The sequence below is a fragment of the Emys orbicularis genome, chromosome 3, assembly GCF_028017835.1.
Source record: "Emys orbicularis isolate rEmyOrb1 chromosome 3, rEmyOrb1.hap1, whole genome shotgun sequence".
Lineage (NCBI taxonomy): Eukaryota > Metazoa > Chordata > Testudines > Emydidae > Emys > Emys orbicularis.
In genome coordinates this window covers 7,761,361-7,780,644 of record NC_088685.1, presented here as the reverse complement: position 1 = coordinate 7,780,644, position 19,284 = coordinate 7,761,361, and the positions used below count along the sequence as shown (strand labels likewise).

Genomic DNA, 19,284 nt, shown 5'->3' with positions numbered 1-19,284 from the left:
GAAACAGATTATACATAATCAAAAAGGTGTAATACATAATGAAAAAGACTTTCAATGTAACACATTGATTTTGAAGATTTTTTAGTGAGTTTCATCTTCTGGCATAGCACACTCTACTTGCCATTAGTACTGTAATATTCCCACCCACTCACTTACCTTTTGATGGATTTATTAGCGTTTTCAGCCAAGCCATTGGTCTGTGGATGGTATGGGCTGGTGAAGCTACATTTTATTCCCAATCTTTCACAAATATACAGGTTAAACTGAAAGAAAATAAGTTACACCATAAACGTACATATAGACTTGTGTTAAGGAATGTTCCTTCGTGTATTTGCCATTACTTTTATGTGTAATTAGCAACAGGAATAGCCCATCTTTTAATATTTGTACTGGAAACAAGTAGTTGTGGGTTTCTTTGGTAGATATGAAGACACCGAAAAATAAGTGTATAGCAACCCTGATGGTGACCAACAGCAGTTTATAAAAAAAAAAGGTATAGTGATTGTTTGAGATCAGTGTGTGACCTGATAGTGAGTTTGACTACATAGTAAAAATAACCGGGGGGAAAAAATCAGTCATTACCTTATTATTGAATTCCGGAACAAGATCTGTCAGTATCTGCTGTGGGCATCCACCTCGAACAAGCATTTTGTACATGCTGTTTGCCACCTCAGATGCTGACTTACTTCTAAGTGGAAAGGCTTCCATCCATCTTGAAAGATAATCTATAGCTGTCAGTATATACTGGTATCCATCCTTTGTTACTGGTAATGGTCCTATTAAATCCATTCCCACCAATTCCCAGATCCAAGTGACCTACATGCAAGGATACCAGTTAGTCATACTTCACATGTTTCTTACTAAATGCTCAATAAACCCATATGTCATAAGCAGAGTACACAATGTAATATGGTTACAACAGCCATATAATCAGAATGTAAAGCCCAATTTTAAATACAGAAGAAAAACAAAACAAACAAACAAACAAACAAACAGTACAGGAATGGGTTAGGAAAACCAATACAAGAGTAAAGCTGAAGAAATATCCCCAACCAGTGCAAAGGCGCATTAGAGGTAATTGCTGCACTATGCTGTGCCACTTGTATGCATTGCACTCGTTTCAAAAACAAGGCCTCATTGTATAGCAGAAATAACAATGGATAATGATAAACAATAATGTGTCTGAGTCCAAAATTCACCTTTATGCTTTTCAAGGTGGTATCCAGATTTAATTCCTTTCCCTCTTTCTGACAAGTCAGACATCGTGCAACCTATTTTGGATGCAGGGCCCGTGGAAGGATGTTTCACGCCCTAGGCGAAACTTCTACCGTGCCACCCGAGCCCCCGCCCTGAGGCGCACCCCCCCACGGCAGCTCCCCCCCCTCCGCCCTGAGGCACCCTCCCGCCCCAGCTCACCCCTGCCCCGCCTCCTCCCCGAGCACACCGTGGCTGCTTCACTTCTCCCGCCTCCCAGGCTTGGGGCGCCAATCAGTTTAGGCGCCGCAAGCCTGGGAGGTGGAAGAAGTGAAGCATCCACGGCGTGCTCGGGGAGGAGGCGGGGCAGGGGTGAGCTGGGGCGGGAGGGGTGCCTCAGGGTGGAGGGGGGGAGCTGCTGCGTGGAGGGGTGCTCGGGGAGGAGGCGGGGCAGGGAGTTCCCCTGCGTGCCCCCCCCCCCCCGTTGCTGCAGGCGGCCCTCCCCGCGACCCCCTGCCCCAGCTCCCTCCGCCTAAATGCTGGCGGCGACCTGGGCGGCCGAAGATCCGGCCGCCGCGGTCGCTGCTGAAGAAAATGGTGCCCCCCAAATCCTAGCACCCTAGGCGACCGCCTAGGTCGCCTAAATGGTTGCACCAGCCCTGTTTGGATGGAACGATATGATGACATTAACTTTTCGTTATGGAAATAGTATTGCAAGGGAACAGAGTTCCCATTTGCACACCAAATATATTTATATATTTCTTTTATACATTTTGAACTTGTATTTCAATTGTAAATAGCGTTCTTCAGGATTTAGTTTCATTACTTTACATACCCAATTGGCAATGTCTTTTGTCATCCCTGGCCAATAGTATTTTGATGTCAGCATATTCCTCGATGTCCATCCAATGGACTGCCATGATACATTTCAAAGAGTTGCAGGGCTTCTTTCATGGTATGCACAACGACAACCTTTCTTCCTTTTGCAGAATGGAACCATGTCCTCTCTGTTGATCATAGAAGATGCAGCACAGAGGATGATTAAGGTTTCTTGGGGCTCTGGGCCAGAGCAATTGTTGGGCCCCTACTCACCCTGTCCGCCTGCTGCACCACGCATGACCCTACCCATTTTGGCCTCTTCCCCAGGATCCCAGCCATGTTCCACCTAGGCTCCCCGCCATTCCGCCTGCCCCACAACTCCTTTGCTCATTTCCCACCCACCCCCCTCTCCCACACAGCCCCAGGGCCGGAGAAGCTCTGTCCCGGTGTCATGGCCCGGGGCTGTACCAGGGAGTGAGAGCTCCAGTCCCAGGGCTGCAGTAGGGGTTCGGGTGCTATGCTTCTTTAGGGGACCAGGAGCCAGGGGCTGTGGATTCTCCTGCCCCACCCGGCACTTCTGCTGGAGATGGGGTTGGGCATAGGGGCTTTCCCTGCTGCCCCACAGCTTCTGCCAGGGCTGGGGTGGGGGTGATGTTGCCCCACCCACTGGGCAGCAGCTAGGCCCCCCCCCCCCCATTGACTGTGGCCCCTCGGCCTGGGCTCTGTAGTCACAGTGGCTAATCCGCTACTGAAGGAGACATGATGATGAAATCAAGTGTTGCATTTAAGCTATGACTGGTTATTTGCAAAGCCATTCATTAATTATAAGGCATATGCATATCAAAGACATCTATGTACAGTATGGTTTGTAATGCCTTGAGTACAAGGGGGAATTTCAGTGTATGGTTAGAACTAGCAGTTTATTATTTTTAATTAGAAATGATTGCTTAGTGAACGTATAGTGATTGTTGTTGGTGCTTGCAGCAGACTGGATAACATACTTAAGAAATGAAGCAAAGTCATAGGATTTTTGGGTAAAATTTATACTCATTTCTCATGTAACTGCACAATGCATTTGTTGCACTACTGGCATAGATAGCAAAGGAGATTTTCTGGAAAATTTGAATAAAACTGGAGAGCCCACTCCCAGTCCCATTAAAGGTAAGGTTAACACTCCAAATAATCACAGTGTTGGGACATCAGGACCATCAGTTACAGGCTGAAGTTTCCAGTGTAATGTGTCAGTATTTTCTGAAAAAAAGTATTCCTTGCCTTCCAAAGAAAAGTTGACAGCAAATCGATGCCGGTTCAGTCTGCCTGTAGGGATATTAAAGAAGGTACTAACAGTGATTCCCCCAAGTGACAATGACCCCCTCATAATTTGTCCCCCACACTTTAAAATCCAACAGTTTCACCAAGTACAAAAATCTCTTGGGTCTTCTGTTAAAACTTGTAAGCTACTGTCTGTAGAAACCATTGATTGTATCTATCCTGTGAAAGATACATAGTAATAAAGTAAAACTTACAAACAAGTTAATTGACTTTGTTCTTGAAGTAATTGATACAATGTAAACAAACACTATAAGCCTAAGGGCAGGTCTACACTAACCCCCTAATTCGAACTAAGGTACGCAACTTCAGCCACGTGAATAACGTAGCTGAAGTTCGAAGTACCTTAGTTCGAACTTACCTCGGTCCAGACGCGGCAGGCAGGCTCCCCCGTCGACTCCGCGGTACTCCTCTCGCCAAGCAGGAGTACCGCAGTCGACGGCGAGCACTTCCGGGTTCGACTTATCGCGTCCAGACAAGACGCGATAAGTCGAACCCAGAAGTTCGATCGCTCGCCGCCGAACTACCGGGTAAGTGTAGACCTACCCTAAGTGACTTTCACTTCATTGTAATAGCAACGGCTCCTAGGACAGACCCCCACCCTCTGTGATTAAAGGGCCGGGAGTCTCAAATGAATTTCCACACACCCCGAAAGTGGTGGAGACAGTAAATTAAAATATGGTTAAGATATGGAATGTATGCTGATGAATGCTTGATATACATGAATGGTTAGGGAGGTGCCAGCATAGAAAGGGAGTATCCATCGGCCGAAGAATGTGTCAAGTGAATGACCAGACAATCCCTGGAGGGTAAACTGGGATCCACCCCATCACCTGGAAGGATGAGAAACACAAACTTTGGACAGTTTGGAGCCACCAGGAATGTGCCCAGGAATGTGCCATCTGCTGATTGAGTCAGCAACAGCAAAATGAAACAGCTCCCAAAGACTAACATAGGAATTAATTCCTATAAGAATGGACTCTCAAGACTGATGACTTTGAGTCTCTGGTTCTGCTGCCAACCTCCAGGAGCATCAGGTGCATCTAACACAGACTCGGCTCCATCCTCATGACCAAGATACCTGGCCAGTAACTTGGCATGAGCAACTTCTAGGCTGGTAACTATAACACGTATACAGAACTTGAATGAATAATTGTGTGAATGAATATATATATGTGTGTGTGTGTATAAGGAATAAGTAGTGATAGGAATAAGTAGTCAAACAACGTTGTTTACTTTTATCTTTTGCTTTACCATTATATTTACAATAAATGTGGCATCTTTGCCTTATCCCTCTTAATAAGATCCTGCTGGTTTTTATTCTATTGGTATAACATGCCTGCTTTATTCATTCCATATGTGCTACTCCTTAGATATGCCAAAACATTTGCAATTTTTTCCTCAAAAGATTTCCCTGAGAATTGTTTACAAGAGAAAACAGTTACTTAAGTGGAAATATGGAGTATCAATTCATATAAGACTCAAAGTTCAGTTAGAAGGTATGAGATGTACATTGCAGACATATAAGCAGGGTAAACCTAAATCAACAATGCATCATTCATAGGCCAGTCACAACACAGACATAAATAAATTGTAGGCATGTGCATAATTTTAAAGTATTTGTGGCTTGCGAAATATGGCTGTATTTGATCAATGCAGATCAAATGACATTAGAGATAAGGATAGCACCTACAAGATTGTAACCATGTATAGACATAGTAACTCAAGACAGGAAATTTAACAGCACAAAAATGTCAATAAAAAAAGAAAACACAAGCAGAGTTGCTTGAAGATAATGGGTTCCAAAAACAAATGAATACACATGGAAACACTCTGCTTACCTGCCATTATGTGTGTAGTGCAGGTAATTTTTTGCTTGGTGCAATTTTTGGGGAGAAAATAGTTTTCTGAAATTCTGAAGAATATGAAATAAAGAAACCCCTATAACATACACATATCAGTATCACCTCATTCCCAGCTATGCCTTTCATCGATCATTTTACTGTAATTTAACTAATTAATCCTAACATAACGTAACTTGATTATCTAACAAATTAGATCCCACCACCTTAACTGGTTTATACCCAGCAAAATTACTTATACATCAGCCAAAAAAAAAAAAAAAAAATCAAAGAACCAGACAGAGACCATACAGATAAACAATAAAGAAATGGGGACCATAAAGACCAAACAATAAATAAATCACCATGATTACAGGCATGCAAACCATTTAAGAAATGACTATACACTTATTGTAAAGATTGAATGATTATTCATGCAGTTAGCCAGGAAGATCCTTAGTATTTGGGTACTTTTACAAGATTTGCCGATTACTTGGGGTATGCTCATTTATTGGGGTTACTTGTCTGGGTTTCCCCCCCTGATAATTCTATTAATGTACTGCTTGTTTATAACGCTGTTATAAGGCACCCCCTTTCCCAGGGGCATTTCCCCTTCTTCATTACCCATCTCTCTAACCTGTTGGTTTTCTCCTGTTTTAAGCGAGCAGCCAAAAGGTCTTTTTCACCCATCTCTACTTCCTTATCTCACTAATGATACCCACCAACAGCTCTTTCACTATGAACAGTATTGCTGTAAAACCTTTATTTTTAAGGCACAACTCTTAACTCCTTATTTCACAGTTCCACAGGTATTCTAAGCACGATTCTTAACAGAAGGTTAACAAATATTCTATGCGAGAGAAAGAGAGAGACCTTGCTAAAGGAGCTTGGTCTGAAAAAAGAAAAGAAAGCTTGCTCAAGTCTGTGCCTCAGTTTCCCTACTCCACAGCAACTACTCAACAATTAACACGTGATTAGGGTCGCATGCTGCCCGCGTTTCTTCACCAATTTGTTAACAGAGCTCACAATTAAATTGGGCTGCTTCAGTATTTTGGATATCAGATTTGCCCATTACTTTGGGGTATGCTCATTTATTAGGGTTACTCTTCTGGGGGCAGGGGGGTGATTCTGTAATTCTATCAATGTACTGCTTGATTTTTCATATGGAGCTCTACTCCTTCCTTCTGCAAGTCCCCTCCCAATGGAGCTATCCTGCAAGACCTAGGTTCCTCAGGGCTGGGTTCCTCCAGCCACAGAATCAGATGAGAAAACACCCCCCAAAATCTGAGTGGACTGGGTCAATCAGCACTCTCAAGCTGATCCCCTTATATGCCCCTGGTCTCAATAGGCTGGGCAAAGCAGCACTTTCAGCTGCCACCATTATGCCCCAGGTTCAGCACATCCCTATCCCCACATTCACATTACAATTGTACTGGAAGTAACCCACTTGATGAGCAAACCCCACAGTATTTTTGGGCGCTACAGGGATCTGTAGCTTAGGTAAAAGAAGCGTTGCTGCAGAGTAAATGGGGAAGATACAAACACAAGAGTAAAGTTCAGAGAGCGAGAGGCAACCAGCTTAACCATAAAAGTTATTCATTGAATAATAGTGATAACTACTGAAGGAGAGCCTAAACAAAATAACAGTTACATTATTAAAGGTTAATACCTGGGGTAGAAAAGGAAACAGAGAGAGAGAAAGAGGGAGGGATCTCATCCACTCCATGAAGCTTGAACTCATTAGGGTTCCCAGGTGATGGTGGTAGCTCAGGGTCTTGGATCAGTCAGGCGTCAATGAAATCCCAGTAGAACTGAGGCAGAGTTTGGTCCATGCATCAGAACACTTACTGGAGTGTGAGTAGGGTTTTTTGTAGAGAAAATACAATTGTTCAAGGGAGGAACCTAGATTTGTTTATGGGTAAACTGATGACTCAAGGGTTTTCTTTAGGCTAGATAATAGGAGCTGATCACTCCTAGCTGTGGCTGATGTTCCTTCAGGGAGCTCACAATTAAATTGGGCTGCTTCAGTATTTTGGATATCAATCAAGGATTAAACACTAGAATTGGTCTGATAACTGCTGAGCTGGGTGTGTGCAGGCGTAGGTTCATTAACATCTGGAGCACAGATCCCCCATGATGCAGTTGTTCCCTGCTTTTCTGGTCCTAGAGTTCAGTGCGGTTCTCTTTTCTCCATTCTGTATGCTAATGAGATGTTTCCTTGTCCCATCTTTCATGCAGATGAAGCTAGGGGAGTGGCCTCTGTTCTCCATTCGGTATGCTAATGGGGAGGGCTCTGTCCCATCTTTCATGCAGATGAGGATAGGGGAGTTGCCTTAATCTTGTCACCTTTGTCATGAGGGGTCTAGGTGTGTCTCACACCACCATTCACTGCTCTATGCAAGTTTTGTCTCTGATCAGTTTTGGTTCAAGCGGGGGAGAGGGGGTCCTTTCATGAGTCAGACAGGCTGGATACTGTGCCCTGGTTCCTCAAGACTGTTCACTATTTTTTTTAACATCATCTTAATAAAACTTTTAAATCTGTGACTGCAGAGGTGTTAACAGGGCATTGAGCATGAAATGCTCTTTAACAATATGTTGTGACTACTTACATTAAAGAAATCCATTCCACCTTGGTTTAGGAGAGAGACCGCTGATTGACCAATAAGAATCTGGTGTTGCAGGTCCCAATAGTGCAATTATATTTGCTTCCCCATTGTCAGTGCAGCTTTTATTTTGGTGAGTTTTGCACACAGATGCAGAAATGTGGACTTGCACATCCAAAAGTTCTGCAGTCACTGCTCATGAGCCCAAGCCTTCATTGCTGCAGAAGATTTTTGCCCTTGGGAAGGATGTAAGACAGGGGTAGGCAACCTATGGCGTGCGTGCCGAAGGCGGCACGTGAGCTGATTTTCAGTGGCACTCACACTGCCTGGGTCCTGGCCACCGGTCCGGGGGGCTCTGTATTTTAATTTAATTTTAAATGAAGCTTCTTAAACATTTTAAAAACCTTATTTACATACAATAGTTTAGTTATATATTCTAGACTTATAGAAAGAGACCTTCTAAAAATGTTAAAATGTATTACTGGCACACGAAACCTTAAATCAGAGTGAATAAATGAAGACTCGGCACATCACTTCTGAAAGGTTGCCGACCCCTGATGTAAGATGACATAATATAATACACTCACTGAATATTTGTGAATCAGCTTCTACACACAAGCAATGATGTGTGAACATGGGACACTAAGGGCTGGATTCACAGGCAAGATAAATGCACCAAAAAGCAACCCTCATTGCTGCATCAAATGCAAAGGAATTGTTGAAAACAAGGGACAGGGTCGAGGGGCTCAGCTGGGTCCTGCCAGGCATGTGGGTTCTGAGGGAGCCTGGCCTAGGCAGGCTCTGCTCCTGTTCCAGCCTGGCTGATTGCACCACTCCCAAGGGGCCGGAGTTATCCTGCCCCAGGACCAGCCGTGGCTGTGCTGCTGGTTATTGTGGACAGGGGTCACGGCATGGGAGAGTATGTCTCTATGGGATCTGGGGGGATGCTGGGCAGTGAGGGGGTGGGGAGATCTGTGTGTGTTGGGGGGCTGTGCAGTGGGGGAGATCTATGTGTGTCAGGGCACTGGGAAGTGTGGGGGTTCTGTGCGGGGCACTGTTCAGTTGTGGCGGTGGGGGGCACTAGGCAGTAAGGGGATCTGTGGGAGGGGCTCTGGGCAGGGAGGTGCAGGGCACTGTGCAGTTGTGGGAGGGCTGTGGAGGGTGTTCAGCTAGGGGGGCACTGGGCAGTGAGAGGATCTGTGGGGGGTTCTGTGTGTGTGTGTGTGCTGGGCATAGTGGTCTATGGGAGGGCACTGGGCATAGGGGTAGCATGTGTGACGGCTTGGATCACAGAAACCCCCTTGGGAGCTGCCACCTAATGTGCAAAGACTACCCCTGCTCCTGTTTTCCCTGCCAGCTCAGGACTCCAGCACCCTGTCTTGCTGAGCCAGACACTCCCATCTGCTCCAACACAGACCCAGGGTCTGAATCACTTGCCCCAAAGCTGCAAGTTTACCTGAAAACAGCTCACAGAAGTGTGCTTGTCTTTAGCACTCTGATGCCCAACTCCCAATGGGGTCTAAACCCAAATAAATCCGTTTTACCCTGCATAAAGCTTATGCAGGGCAAACTCATAAATTGTTCGCCCTCTATAACACTGATAGAGAGAGATGCACAGTTGTTTGCTCCCCCAGATATCAATACATACTCTGAGTACATTACTAAATAAAAAGTGATTTTATTAAATACAGAAAGTAGGATTTAAGTGGTTCCAAGTAGTAACAGACAGAACAAAGTAAGTCACCAAGCAAAATAAAATAAAATGCGCAAATCTATGTCTAATCAAACTGAATACAGATAATCTCGCCCTCAGAGATGCTTCAGTAAGCTTTTTCTCAGACTGGACACCTTCCAGGCCTGGGCACAATTCTTTCCCCTGGTACAGCTCTTGTTGCAGCTCAGGTGATAGCTAGGGGATTCTTCATGATGGCTCCTCTCCCCCTTTGTTCTCTTCCACCCCTTTATACATCTTTTGCATAAGGCGGGAACCCTTTGTCCCTCTGGGTTTCCACCCCCCCCTCACTGGAAAAGCACCAGGTTATAGACGGATTCCAGTTCAGGTGACATGATCACATGTCACTGCAAGACTTCATTGCCCACTTGCCAGCACACACATATACAGGAAGACTAACAGGTAAACACAGCCATCTGCAGACAATGGTCCTGGTTAATGGGAGTCATCAAGATTCCAAACCATCATTAATGGCCCACACTTTACATAATTACAATAGGCCCTCAGAGTTATGTTTTATATTTCTAGTTTTAGATACAAGAGTGGTACATTTCTACAACTAGGATGATCACACTCAGTAGATTATGAGCTTTGTAATGATACCTTACAAGAGACCTTTTGCACGAAGCATATCCCAGTTGCATTATATTCACTTATTATCAAATCTTTATAAAACTATCCCAGTTACATTATATTCACTTATTATCATGTTTTTATAAAACCATATAGACTGCACAACGTCACAGCATGGTGCGGCACGGGCCCGCCCCCAAGGGGAAGAAGCACGATGGCAGCGCAGAGCCGGGTGGGCTCGTGTGCGTCTGGCGGCTGCCGGTTTGTAAACAGTGCCCTTGTACTGGGCTGGGTGGGGCGGGACTGTCCCTGCCGTGCCATGACCCATCTCCCATTGCCCCCGGCCAGCCCCTTGCTCTGAGGACTCTGCCCCCCCACCCCATGTCCCCGTTGCCCCCATGGGGGCCCACAAATATGTTTAGCCCCAGGCCTACAAAAGGTTAAGCCGGCCCTGTTTGGGGTGCCGGCTCTGGGCCGGAGTTTGGGTTCAGGAAGGGTGCAGGCTGTGGGAGTGTCTGTACAGTATTTCACAGCATTAAGTCTCCCGGCTGTAGCAGTAACGTAGCCCCGCAGCAGTTGTACACGATAGAGAGTCGCTGCGGTGTCTAAGCATTGACAGCCTAGGAATTGGGATGCCTGTGCCTTTAAGAACCCAGCCCCAGGAACCCGCCCTCTGCTCCGCAGCCGACACGCAGTGTCCTGGGGGAGAACTAAAAAAGTCCCTGCACCCCCCCCCCACAGAGCCGGCAGCAAACACCGGGCAGAAGTCAGGGCAGCTGCGCCAGCGAAGGTCACTGCGCATGCTCAGTGCGCCCAAAGCGGGGAAGTGGGAGAGGGAGCTTCTCCTGTCCTCGCGCCGGGCGGACGGTTGGTGGCCGCGAGGGGAGCGTCCAGCATGAGGCAGAAGAAGAAAGGTAACGGCGGCGGCGGCCCCTTCCTATGCGGCTCGCGGGAGGCTCTTCCTCGGGCCTGGGGGACACCCCCCACACGTCGCCTCCTCGGGCCTGGGGCTCGAGCGCGAAGGCGGTTGCGCGGGAGCTGGGTTGTTCCCGCCCCCGCTGCGGCTCACGTGCCGCGGGGGTTAAACGGCTGGCGCGCGGCGCCGCGCACAGGCTCGGGAGCGGCTAGGGAAGCAGCCCCGCCCCCTCGGGGGCCCGGCCTGGTTCGCCTCAGTGGCAGCAGCTGTAGCCCGTGCCTGGCCTTTTCCTGTCAGAGACTCACAAGGCTGGGTCTACACTGGCCCTGTCCTCGCTACAACGTTTGTCGCTCAGGGGTGTGAAAAAACACAACCCCCCCCCCAACAAAAGTTGTAACGACGAACACACCCGCGTGGACAGCGTGTCCTCAGTGGGCACCACGCTCCTGGGAGGTGGTTTTGTTTCACTCTCCCGATGTTACAGGTGCATTGGCACAGCGGCCCTGTTGTAAGGTGAGCAGTGTGGACGTAGCCATAAAAACAACAACGAGCCCGGTGGCACCTTAAAGACTAACAGATTTATTTGGGCATAAGCTTTCGTGGGTAAAAAAACCTCACTTTTTTTTTTTTACCCAGGAAAGCTTATGCCCAAATAAATCTGTTAGTCTTTAAGGTGCCACCGGACTCGTTGTTTTTGTGGATACAGACTAACACGGCGACCCCCTGATATGTAGCCATAGAATCCAAGGCCGGAAGGGACTACTGTGATCATCCAGTCTGACCTCCATCGCACGTCCCTAAATTAATCCCTGTTGGACTAGAGCATCTCATAAAAAAAATAAAGTCTTTATTTAAATGTTTCCAATGATGGAGAATCCAGCCCAGTCCTTGGGAAGTTGTTCCAGGAGTTAATTACCTTCTCTGTTGAAAATTTGTGCCTTAGTTCTAGTCTGAATTTGTCTATGTCAGAGGTGGGCAATTTATGGCCCGCCTGCCCCTCCTGCCCGGCCCCTGAGCTCCTGGCCCAGAAGGCTTGCTCCCGGCCCCTCCCCTGCTTTTCCCCTCCCCTGCAGCCTCACCTCGTAGCGCCGCTGGCGCAATGCTCTGGGCGGCCGGGCAGCGCAGCTGTGGCCTGACCCAGTGCTCTGTGCTGTGCGGTGCCGTGGCTGGCGCCAGCCACAGCCACACCGCCAGCCACCGGTGCTCCAGGCAGCACGGTAAGCGGGCAGGGAACAGGGGGGGGTTGGATAGAGGGCAGAGGAGTTCGGGGTGGTGGTCGGGGTGGGGGTGTGGATAGGGGTCGGGGTGGTCAGAGGGCGGGGAACAGTGGGGTTGAATGGGTGCAGGGGTCCCAGGGGGCAGTCAGGAAGGGGGGGGGTTGGATGGGATAGCAGGGGGCAGTCACGGGCAGCGGTTCCGGGGGCAGTCAGGGAGAAGGGGTGGTGGGATGGGGGTTCTGGGGGCGGTCAAGGGATGGGGGGGGTTAGATGGGGTAGGAGTCCCGGGGGGGGCGTCAGGGGGCAGGAAGCAGGGTGGGGGATAGGGGGCGGGGGCCAGCCCACGCCTGGCTGTTTGGGGAGGCACAGCCTCCCTTAACCAGCCCTCCATACAATTTCCGAAACCCAATGCGGCCCTCAGGCCAAAAAGTTTGCCAGCCCCTGGTTTAGCTTCAACTTCCAGCGTTATATTTTCAACTTCTTGTCTTTTCTGGCATTAGTGCAAGTGGCTCAACAATGAGAGGTCATCAGAAGTGAAGATGGAGTTTGTGTTTCACACATAAAACAAAACCAATATCTTATAACAGTTGTTTTTCTCTAAGGGGGTGATGTAAATGAGGAATCACGTGCATTGGCATAGCTCTGTGGGGTCGGCAGCCTAAGGCTGGAATTGCAGGAAGTGTTAGCTTGAATTGGTAATTTGCACAAATGATTAGCATATGTCATATGTATGTGTGGGGTTTTTTTGCCTGAACATACTTCATTTTTATTTCAGGAGACCTGAGCCATGCAGAGCTGATGATGATGACAATAGCTGATGTCATTAAACAGCTGATTGAGGCTCATGAGCAGGGAAGAGATGTGAATCTAAATAAGTAAGTAGTGCCAGCCAGTAACTTATCTCTATGCTTCCCAGGGCAGGTACCCAACCCTGGAGGAATAATTGTCTATTCAGACATTTTAAAAAATAGTACTTAGTTTTCACACCCCAACTGAATTTCTTTCACTGATACAAATCTTATATAATTGCATTTGTGCGCTGACTTGAAAATATACCCGTTTACTTCATTCAGAGCTTTTAGACCATGGTATGAGTCATATTAATGAAAAAGAATAAGCATGTCTCTTATTTTTTACATTGTAAGTCTGTCCAACCTGTTAGTCCGACAGAGGCAATACAGGGTACGTCTACACAGCAAAAAACAAAACAAACCCTCCACTGACTTGGACTTGCAGGGCTTGGATTGTGGGGCTAAAAATATCAGTGTAGATCATAGAATCATAGGACTGGAGTGACCTTGAGAGTTCATCTAGTGCAGTCCCCTGCACTCATGGCAGGACTAATTGTTATCTAGACCATCCCTAACAGGTGTTTGCCTAACCTGCTCTTAAAAGTCTCCAATGAGATTCTACAACAGGGGTAGGCAACCTATGGCACATGTGCTGAAGGCGGCATGCAAGCTGATTTTCAGTGGCACTCACACTGCCTGGGTCCTGGCCACCCGTCCGGGGGGGGGTTCTGCATTTTAATTTAATTTTAAATGAAGCTTCTTAAACATTTTAAAAACCTTATTTACTTTACATACAACAATAGTTTAGTTATATGTTATAGACTTATAGAAATAGACCTTCTGAAAACGTTAAAATGTATTACTGGCATGCAAAACCTTAAATTAGAGTGAATAAATGAAGACTCGGCACATCACTTCTGAAAGCTTGCCGACCCCTGTTCTACGACCCCTGTTCTACAACCTCTGTAGGCAATTTATTCCAGTGCTTAACCACCGTGACAGGAATGTTTTTCCTAATGTCCAACCTAAACCTCCCTTGCTGCAATTTAAGCCCATTGCTTCTTGTCCGATCCTCAGAGGTTAAGAAGAACAATTTTTCTCCCTCTTCCTTGTAACAGTCTTTTATGTACTGAAAACTGTTATCATGTCCCCTTCTCTTCTCCCAGACTAAACAAACCCAATTTTTTCAATCTTCCCTCATAGGCCATGTTTTCTAGACCTTTAATCATTTTTGTTGATCTTCTCTGGATTGTCTCCAATTTGTCAACATCTTTCCTGAAATGTGGCGCCCAGAACTGGACACAATACTCTCCTTGAGGCCTAATCAGAGAGTAGAGCGGAAGAAGTACTTCTCCTGTCTTGCTTACAACAGTCCTGCTAATACATCCCAGAATGATGTTTGCTTTTTTACAACACTCATATTTAGCTTGTGATCCACTGAGAGCAAATTAGTGTTCGGGCTTGGGCTGGAGCCCTGGCCCTGAGACCCACTCCTTTCGCCGGGCTCCAGAGCGCAGGCTCCAGCCCAAGCCTGAATGTCTACACTGCTATTTTTAGCGCCCAAGTCATTTGACCTGTGCTCTGAGACTCGCTGCTATGGATCTTTTTGTTTGCTGTGTAGATGTACCCAGAGTCATGTGACAGTGATCTGGATTAAATTCAGGCTCCCATGTAATGAAAAGAATTGTTAACTAAAATAATATTCTTCTCTGTTACTTTTATAAGCTCAGAATAACTGTATTGAGACTGAGAACAGGATTTGCCCCCAGGTTCCTATTGCAGTGCTTTGGTCTTCCCTTCAAAGACATTTTCCTGGGCACAAGTTGGAAAGAGACCTAACAGGAATCTGGGTTTGCATGGTAGCAGTTAGACCAAAATCTCATGAACTGAACTAATTTGCTCTCAGTCACTGAGAAACAGTAAACTTTGAGCCTTCTAGTGCCAGTTTCAGAACTTTTTTGAGTAAAACCACACTTTAACCCCCCCCCCCCCCAAGGCCAAGAAATAGCAAAAATACAAAATCTTACAATTACAGTTGCCTTGGGTTATTTTTTTTATGCATTAATAACGTCAAGTTAGCTATCACATATAGCTAGCATCAGCTTTTTAATTAGGTTCTTTTAATGTGTGTCTCATTAAGTAATGTACATTAGTCTGAACTGTAGACAGTAACACAGCACTTACTGGATTGAGTTGTAGGTAGGTGCTGGGATATCACAGCGATGGGCGTAAGGACCTGAATAGAATAAAATAATTTGAGATCCTTCCATTTTAGGGTGAAAACCAAGACGTCTGCTAAGTATGGGCTTTCCGCACAGCCTCGTTTGGTTGACATCATTGCTGCTGTTCCACCTCAATATCGCAAGGTGCTGGTACCCAAGCTAAAGGCAAAGCCTATCCGAACTGCTAGTGGGGTGAGTACTGTATATAAATGACCCTTCAGTGAAAGACCAGGATTAATTGTTGTCAAACATTGTAAAGATGTTGAAAGTCCAGAAGCTTTAATGAAGGACTAGCTATGTGGTCAACTTCCCAGATTGTCTACAGCATTGGTTTTCAAACTTTTTTTCTGGGGACCCACTTGAAGAAAATTGTTGATGCCTGCAACCCAATGGAGCTGGGGATGAGGGGTATGGGGTGTGGGAGGGGCTCAGGGTTGGGGCAGGGGATTGGGGCGTGGGGTTGGGGTGCGGCCTTACCTCCGGTGGCTCCAGGTCAGCAGTGCAGCCGGGGTGCACAGGCAGGCTTCCTGCCTGTCCTGGCATCACAGACTGCGCTGTGCCCCAGAAGCGGCCAGCAGCAGGTCCGGCTCCTAGGCAGAGGTGTGCAAGCGGCTCCGTGTGGCTCTCACCCTCAGGCACTGCCCCCCAGCTCCTATTGGCTGGTTCCCGACCAATGGGAGTGCGGAGCCGGTGCTTGGGGCGGAGGCAGCGTGTGGAGCCCCGTGACCCCCCTGCCTAGAAGCTGGACCCGCTGCTGGCCACTTCTGGGGTGCAACACGGTGTCAGAACAGGTAGGCACTAGCCTGCCTTAGCTGAGCAGCACCGCTGACAGGACTTTTAACGTCCCGGTCGGTGGTGCTAACCAGAGACGCTAGGGTCCCTGGGTGCTGAGCAAGGCGACCCAGTGGCTTACAGACCTGAACTTTGAAAAACACTGGTCTACAGCATCATAGCAATGGCAAGGGAATATGGTTTTCAAAGTATCTCATGAAGGCGAAAAGAAGAGTGCTGGTGCAGTGACTGCCATTTGTTAACCAGATTAGCATGTCTCACTTCCACAGGTTAATCTGGAAACAAGACCCATTTAAAATTTAGTGCTGTTGCAGCTGGCCGGCTCAGCAAATGGTTCATTAACAAGATTTTAATCCTTCACCCACAATTTCCTTAAAAGATAATTAAGACTGAAAAGTGTTAACACTAACTACAGCTAGCATCCAACAGGATATTTTAAGCCTTCCTATCATACCACACACACACTCCCTGCCCTTCCCTGCCCCTCTCCCCAATTTAAAAAAAATCTGGAAATGTACAGTTATTAAGGTAATTCCATGTTGCCATATAGTAATTAACAAGTATCTCTGAAAATCAGGCCCTTGGTGTCTTAAGTTGTGCACTCAAAACTAGCGAACACTTGAAAAATTGCATCTTAACCTCTCTAGTTCTCATATTGTCTATTTGTTAAAAGTGAGATTAATGCCCCCAAATGGTGTTGTGAGGCTCAGGTTTTTTTTTGGGAAACTAGGAGATCATGGGAGAAAAAGATTCTGAGAATTACGTTCTGTGGCTGATGAGGATGAATTTATTTTTCCTTTTTTGTCTGTTTCCTCCCCTTATTTTTCTGTCTCTCCAATGCCCATCTTCCAAAGTCTTTCCCCAATGCCCATCTTCCAAAGTCTTTCCCCAATGCCTATTGTCATTCTCCCAGCCTCACATTCTCCTGAAAGTGCACCAAACTGTCCCAATCAGGATTTTAATGTCACTCTGGGTCTTGACAGTGTGCCTGTGGTACCAAACCTGAGATGGGTCCTCTGCTTGTAAATGTGGTCTTGTGTGCCATGAACATGTCCTGCTGCTATATCCCTCTGGACTGTGGAAACCCTTTTTAGTAATGGCATTGCTAGTTTACTGTTGCATTTGATGGTGGTCAACTCTGTCACTGCCATTACTGTTTTTTCCTTCAAGAGTTAATGCACCAGTGTGTTAAGGGTAAGGCTCAGATGGAAAAAACTTAAAACAGTCCCTCACATATGTACCTGTTTGTATAATTCCAGGATGTACTTTTTTATCTTTCATAATTTCAGAAATTACTATGATTATAATTTCCTTCCTTTGTAACTCTCCTTATTACAGATTGCTGTTGTGGCTGTGATGTGCAAACCGCACAGGTGTCCACACATTAACTTTACAGGAAACATATGTGTGTAAGTATGACCGTTCAGAGGAGCCAAAGGAGAAATGTTTCTGGAATAAGTCTGGCCATGTGCAGTAGCATACTGTCACTGTTGCCATTTTGGGGTTCTACAGACCTGGATTACCTCTAAAGGTCCACAGGCCACCTTTCTTTCTGCATGAGTGAAAACTTCTAGCAAGTTGAATCAAAATCCAGACTGTTGATGCATATGTGTTATACCGAAACAGATTCTCTATTTGATCTTTCTCTTCAAAGAAAACATGCTTTTCCTTCAATGGACCAATCCCTGCTTGTGTTAGTGGAAATACTTAAGTGAATGCAAAGAGCTGGATTTGGCCACTTGTTAATAGTGAAATACAAATTATGTTATTTTAGATGTTTGTTTGTGTAGATTTATAAAAACGCTAAAAAGGTTCCACAGCTATTCACACAACTTAAAAATACATCCTTAGTGCAATAATTTATGGCACTCTACCATGAATCCCCCTCCATTTGAACAATTCCTTATATCTGCTGTTACAATTCTCCCTCCTTTTCAAATGCCTGGGAAAAAAGATGAGCCTTGTGACATACCCTGAAGGTCTGTGTCTGCTCTACTCAAATTGAGGTGTTTCAGACCAAGTGGGTGAAAATATTTGTGTCAATTTGAAAAGTGCTTGTAGAGACTTAAGTAGCATATTCTTGAGCACCCTGTAAACAAACTTTGAGACAAAAACTACCATGAATATAATGGAAATTATTAGAGAAGCAAGAAAAAATTGCAGGGCTTTGCAAAATTTAAATATGACTTTTAAAAAGTTTGGGGAAATAAAATATTTAAAACTTTGCAAAAGTGCAAATTTATAATGGAAGATGCCACTTAGCTACCTCATCCCCTGCTATCTCAAGTATTTCTGTTGTCAGCATGACATCCCCAACCCACTGCTTGCTGGGATGTCATGTCCATGGGCTCTTCCAATCTGAGTGGAAATGGACATTACAGAAATTCAAAAGAAGCGAAAAAATGAGGTGTTCTTTCTGTGCTTCTATTCTGGCTATTTGATAATGGTTCCTTCTCAGACACCATTTCTGCTCTCTGAGTGTTCAGCATAATATCTGCAAGCTTTAGTAACTAAAATAAAATTTTAGTAGTTTTCAGTGCCAACATGTTAAGAGAGTCTGTTCTGAAGCTAAAGTCTGTTCCTCCTTGTGCATCGTCGGTAGTTCTATTTGAGACATTTCAGTGCAAATACATGCAAATACATTGCTGAGCAGCAGTGATGCTGTGGTATCCACTAATTGCTTTCTCTGCAACTTGCATGTATGTAATTAAAATCTGTTTAATGTAAGCCATCAGGGCCAGTAATAGTAATTTACTGTACAATTGTCCAGCCTGCATGTTACTTTACATGTGGTTGCTAAACAGTATGTCCCTGAATTCAAGCAACTACATAGAAGTATGGTTCCCCACTATCAATATTTAAATCCCTAATGGTATCTGGAAATATCTTTATTTTGTAACTGAAGGCCCTATCTATTTTTTATGTATATTGACAACCTAAATGCTTCAGATACATTAAACCAGAGGAGTCATTATCTAGATAGGGGACGGCTAATTTAATTATGACGTTTGGAAAATGTTTGTGCTTCTTATACACATTTAGAATTACTTATAGTATCGCTTTATTTTCATTTTAATAATTTTTCTGTGATACTAGTCCAAAGCTCTAGAGCTGGTTCCCTAAATGAATAAAGTGGAGATGTGGTTTATCTGAAACTATTTCAGGCTTTTGGAGGGTATTTGCTGTACATTTTTTTTTTTTGGTATAATTTATTTAAAAATTATTTTAGGTAGACACAATTATTTGACGGGTCCA

At 45.6% G+C, this 19,284-nt stretch overlaps 1 protein-coding gene across 1 annotated transcript in view; it reads left to right on the top strand.

Annotated features, from left to right (window-relative positions):
- The first annotated feature begins 10,906 nt into the window (after positions 1-10,906).
- Positions 10,907-19,284, top strand: part of ELP3 (elongator acetyltransferase complex subunit 3) — a 149,066-nt gene continuing 140,688 nt past the window's right edge. Inside the window, exons 1-4 of the mRNA XM_065401159.1 lie at positions 10,907-11,005; positions 13,000-13,099; positions 15,291-15,429; positions 17,368-17,438. Of these exons, the coding sequence (XP_065257231.1) occupies positions 10,987-11,005; positions 13,000-13,099; positions 15,291-15,429; positions 17,368-17,438 (329 nt within the window). The 5' untranslated portion in view covers positions 10,907-10,986. The remainder of the gene's footprint in view (positions 11,006-12,999; positions 13,100-15,290; positions 15,430-17,367; positions 17,439-19,284) is intronic.